The sequence below is a fragment of the Tupaia chinensis genome, unplaced genomic scaffold (genome assembly GCF_000334495.1).
Source record: "Tupaia chinensis unplaced genomic scaffold, TupChi_1.0 Scaffold000201_1, whole genome shotgun sequence".
NCBI classification, from domain to species: domain Eukaryota; kingdom Metazoa; phylum Chordata; class Mammalia; order Scandentia; family Tupaiidae; genus Tupaia; species Tupaia belangeri.
In genome coordinates, this window is record NW_006159676.1 from 2,459,355 (window position 1) to 2,464,124 (window position 4,770).

The 4,770-nt window shown below is 53.8% G+C and overlaps 1 protein-coding gene across 1 annotated transcript in view; it reads left to right on the forward strand.

Annotated features, from left to right (window-relative positions):
* JAK3 (Janus kinase 3) overlaps positions 1–4,770 on the forward strand; it is a 25,343-nt gene that overhangs the window by 770 nt on the left and 19,803 nt on the right. The window contains 5 exon segments of the mRNA XM_027771299.1: positions 814–1,005; positions 2,458–2,581; positions 3,102–3,213; positions 3,939–4,084; positions 4,623–4,770. The exon segment at positions 4,623–4,770 is cut by the window's right edge and continues 62 nt beyond it. Of these exon segments, the coding sequence (XP_027627100.1) occupies positions 822–1,005; positions 2,458–2,581; positions 3,102–3,213; positions 3,939–4,084; positions 4,623–4,770 (714 nt within the window). The 5' untranslated portion in view covers positions 814–821.

The window sequence follows — 4,770 nt, forward strand, 5'->3', positions numbered from 1 at the left end:
GTGGCTTAAAACTCACGCCAGGCGCATGTGTGTGCGTGCCCAAGATCCCGAGAGGAGAATGGAGGAGAAGGGATTGCGGCGTGGCCATTCCCCCCTGGGGGGTGATTTCTCACTTTCCCTCTCTCTGTCTCTGTCTCTCTCTGGTGAGTGCATGTGCTCTCTAGCAATATCAAAACAAAACAAAATAAAACAACACCTGGTTAATGTCATTTCCCAGCTCCCCCTGGGGATGCTAATTTGGAATACGATTTTTAAACATGTTTATTATTATTGTTGTTGATTGTTTTTGCTATAGGGCACGTGTGCTCACCGGAAAGGGACAGGGAAAGACAGAGACAGAAAGTGAGAAATCCCCCCCTCACCCCAGGGGGATGGCCAGCTGCAATCCCTTCTCCTCCGTTCTCATTTGGGGATTCTGGCGTGAACACACATGTACTTGGCCTGATTGTTTTGTTTTCTTTCTTTCTTTCTTTTTTATTTTTAAAAAAGATGCATCTATTTTATTTATTTATCAATGTTCTTCAATTTGACCAGAGAGAAATAGAGAAAAAGAGAGAGGGAGAGGGAGAAGGCAAGCTGTCAGGTCCAGGACTTGAACCAAGGTTGGCCATGGTGGGAATCCAGTGCCCTTAACCACCGTGCCACCTGCCGGCCCCACCTGGCGTGATTTTCAAGCCCCTGGGTCTGGGACTCGAACTGCACCGTGCACCCCCCTTCATCCCTTACCCACATCTCCTCGCCTCCCACCTCCGCTCAGAAGCCCTGTCACCTGGGCTGGGACTGAGTGACCACCTGTCCCTGTACCCCCGACAGGCTGAATCATGACCCCTCCGAGTGAAGAGACCCCCCTGATCCCCCAGTGCTCCAGTAGCATCTCGTCTTCCGAAGCTGGCGCCCTGCATGTGCTGCTGCCCCCCCGAGGCCCTGGGCCCCCCCAGTGCCTCACTTTCTCTTTTGGGGACCTCTCGGCCGAGGAGCTGTGTGTGCACGCCGCCAAGGCCAGTGGTGAGTGGGTCCTTACAGGACTAAGAAAGGCGGAGAACAGGGGTGTGTATGTGTGTGTGAGTGGGGATATCCAGATTGGGAGCTGGGATAGTTGTGCTCGGGAGTGGGCATGGAAGCTGGGGCTTTGTGGGCTGAATAGGAGTTTGGTGAGGGAGGAAGGTGTGCAGGGTGGGCATCTGGGAGGTAGGGAATTATTTGTGCAGACTCAGAGCTATGCCAGGAGGTAAGGGGAATAGCTGGTCATTCCTTAAGGTAAAGTATACTGTGGAAAGGGGTATGGGAGGGCTGGTATGTGGCGTGGTGGTTAAGATACTGGACTTCCTCATTGCTAACGGTAGTTCAAGTCCCGGACCTGATGGCTTGCTTTCTCACTTTCCCTCTTTCTCTCTCTGGTGAAATCTGAAAAATAATTAATTAAATAACTTTTAAAAATAATTATTTTATTTAACTATTTATTTATTTATTTTACTTGGACCAGAGAGAGAGAGAAAGGGAAAGTGAGAAAGCAAGCTGCCAGGTCCAGGACTCAAACCATGGTCAGCCATATGGGAGTCCAATGCCCCTAACCACTATGCCAGTGCCAGCCCCAAATAATTGTGTGTTTATTTATTTATTTATTTTTTTTAAGAATTGTTTGTTTATTTATGTCCATTTATACCAGCAGGTGGCGTGGTGGTTAAGGCACTGAACACTCTCACATGGCTGACCATGGTTCAAGTCCCGGACCTGGTGTCTTGCTTTCTCACTTTCCCTCTTTCTCTCTGTATCTCTCTCTCTGGTCAAATAAAAAAAAAAAGTATGAATAAATAAATAAAATAAAAAAAAATAATTACTTTATTTAACTTTATTTATTTATTTACTTAAAAAAAATTTCAACCAGAGAGGGACAGAGTGAGAGAGCGAGAGAGAGCAAGAGTGAAAGAGAGAAAGTGAGAAAGCAAGCCACCAGGTCCGGGACTCGAACCACAGTTGGCCATGTAGGAGTCCAGTGCCCTTAACCACCACGCCACCTGCCGGCTCCACCCCGAAATAATTCTTTTTTAAAATATTTGTTTATTTAATCAATGCCATTTGATCCTTTTTTTTTTAATTTGACCAGAGAGACAGAGAGAAAGAGATAAAGCAAGCTGCCAGGTCCGGGACTCAAACCATGGTCGGCTGAGTGGGAACCTGACACCCCTATCCACCATGCCACCTGCTGGCCCCAGTAATTCTTAAGAAAAGAAAGAAAGAGGTATGGGGTCGAGGGCCTAGGCAAGGAGCCTTGAGAAGGAGACGGAACGTGAGCTTCTAGTCTGAGAGCAATAGGGAGCCATAGAGTGTGCTTGAGCAGGAGAGGGGACATAATATCAGAGATCCCTATGACAAAGAGCCCTGGAAGGCTGCATGGGGGTGACCCTGGCAGCCCTGCAGGGAAAGGTGGGGTGACTCAGGGTGATGCTGGCCCCCTAGGCATCCTGCCGGTGTATTCTTCCCTCTTTGCTCTGACCACGGAGGACCTGTCTTGCTGGTTTCCACCCAGCCACATCTTCTCCGTGGAGGACGCAGGCACCCAAGTCCTGCTCTACAGGCTCCGGTAAGAGATAACCTCCCCTAGGGACCAGCAGCTGGTGTCATGGCTATGTCGCTGGACTCCCATGGAGTGGACCGCGGTTCGCGGCCGGACCCGGTGGCTTAAACTCACGCCGGGCGCGTGTGCGTGCGTGCCCAAGATCCCGAGAGGAGAGTGGAGGAGAAGGGATTGTGGTGTGGCCATCCCCTCTGGGGGGTGATTTCTCGCTTTCTGTCTCTCTGTCTCTCTCTGTCTCTCTGGCGAGCGCACGCGCCCTACAGCAAAAACCTCTCCTTAAAAAAATAAAGAGAGAGATGTCCTCCTCACACTTTCCAGCAATTTCCAGTACCCTTTCCTCATCTCCCCGCACTGCAAGATCCAGCCCCAGGGAGGGCAAGGTCACCATCCCTTTCCCACATAATGATCCTGAGGCCAGAGAGGGTAGATCTCGTGCCCAAAGTCACACAGCAAGTGGATGGCACAGCGTGGGCATCCGTGGAGCCGTGGGGCTCCTTCATCCCTGGGGTCCTCCTGTCCCCAACAGCTTTCGCTTCCCCAACTGGTTCGGGCAGGAGAAGAGCCACCGCTTCGGGCTTCGCAAGGATTTGGGCAGTGCCGTGGTTGACCTTCCAGTTCTAGAACACCTCTTTGCCCAGGTGAGGGGTCTGTGTGGGGTTCCACCCCGGGGTGGGGGATCCACAGAGCAATTTCACAGCTTGTGGTCCTGCAGGGCATAGTCCAGGGATCGGGGATGAGCCTAGGATTGGGGTCTACAGAATAGCATCAGGCGCAGGGGACCGGCAGGTGGTGTGGTGGTTAAGGGCTCTGGACACTCCCCCATGGCCAACCACGGTTCAAGTCCCAGACCTGGCGTCTTGCTTTCTCACTTTCTCTCTCTGTGTATGTCTCTGAACTCCCATGTAGTCAACCACAGTTCGAGTCCCAGACCCAGTGATTTAAACTCACACCGGGCACATGTGCATGCGTGCCCAAGATCCCGAGAGGAGAATGGAGGAGAAGGGATTGCGGCGTGGCCATGCCCCCTGGGGGGTGATTTCTCACTTTCTGTCTCTCTCTGGCAAGCACACGCGCCCTGTAGGAAAGAGCTCTCAAAAAAAAAAAAAATCAGGCTCGTGGCTGGGTGGCCTCAGCCAACCTTCCCCCCCCACCCCTCCTCCCGGCCCCCCTCACCCCTGTTGTAGCTAAGGGTTGGAGGTCAACCTGGGAGTGTGCAGAACATCAGGGGTCGTGGCAGGGTGGCCCCAGCCCGCTGTCCCTGTGGTGGTCCAGGGATGGGGTTCGGCCTAGGATTAGGGTCTGAAGAAAACCAGGGCTCGTGGTCAGGTGGCCTCAGCTGACCCTCCCTGTGGCTGGCCTCCAGCACCGAAGCGACCTGGTGAGCGGGCGCCTCCCCGTGGGCCTGGGCCTTAAAGAACAAGGCGAATGTCTCAGCCTGGCGGTGCTGGACCTGGCCCGGATGGCGCTGGAGCAGGCCCAGCGGCCAGCAGAGCTACTGAAGACTGTCAGGTGAGGACCTAGGGGTTGTGGGTGCCCCCCTCTGCTTGCAAATGAGCATCTGTGGGCTCCCCTGCAAACCTACGGGGTATGAGGGCACTCAGGGACCCCACCCACACTCCAAATGAACAGAGGTTCCTGCCTCCTGCAAAGACTGAGGCCCATGGGACCAGCATTGGACTCCCATGTGGTCGACCGCGGTTCGAATCCCAGACCTGGTGGCTTAAACTCACGCCAGGCGCGTGTGCGTGCGTGCCCAAGATCCCGAGAGGAGAATAGAGGAGAAGGGATTGCGGTGTGGCAATCTCCCCTGGGGGGGTGATCTCTCACTTTCTATCCCTCTGGTGAACGACACCCAAAAAAAAAAACCCTCAAAAAAAAAAAAAAAAAAAAAAAAAAAGACTGCGGTCCTGTCTCACTGCACGTCCCTGAGACAGAGTTCATGTCACTTGTGTCCCCACCTGCTGAGGAAGTGCCTCAGTGTCTCAGCCCGACCGCTCACGTCTGGGTTTCCACGCTGAGCGCGGCTCTGTCTCCCCAACCCCTGCAGCTACAAGGCCTGCCTGCCCCCGGGCTTACGCGCCCTGATCGAGGGCCTCAGCTTCGTGACACGGAAACGCATCCGAAGGACGGTCCGCCAGGCCCTGCGCCGCGTGGCCGCCGGCCTAGCCGACCGCTATTCGCTCATGGCCACGCAT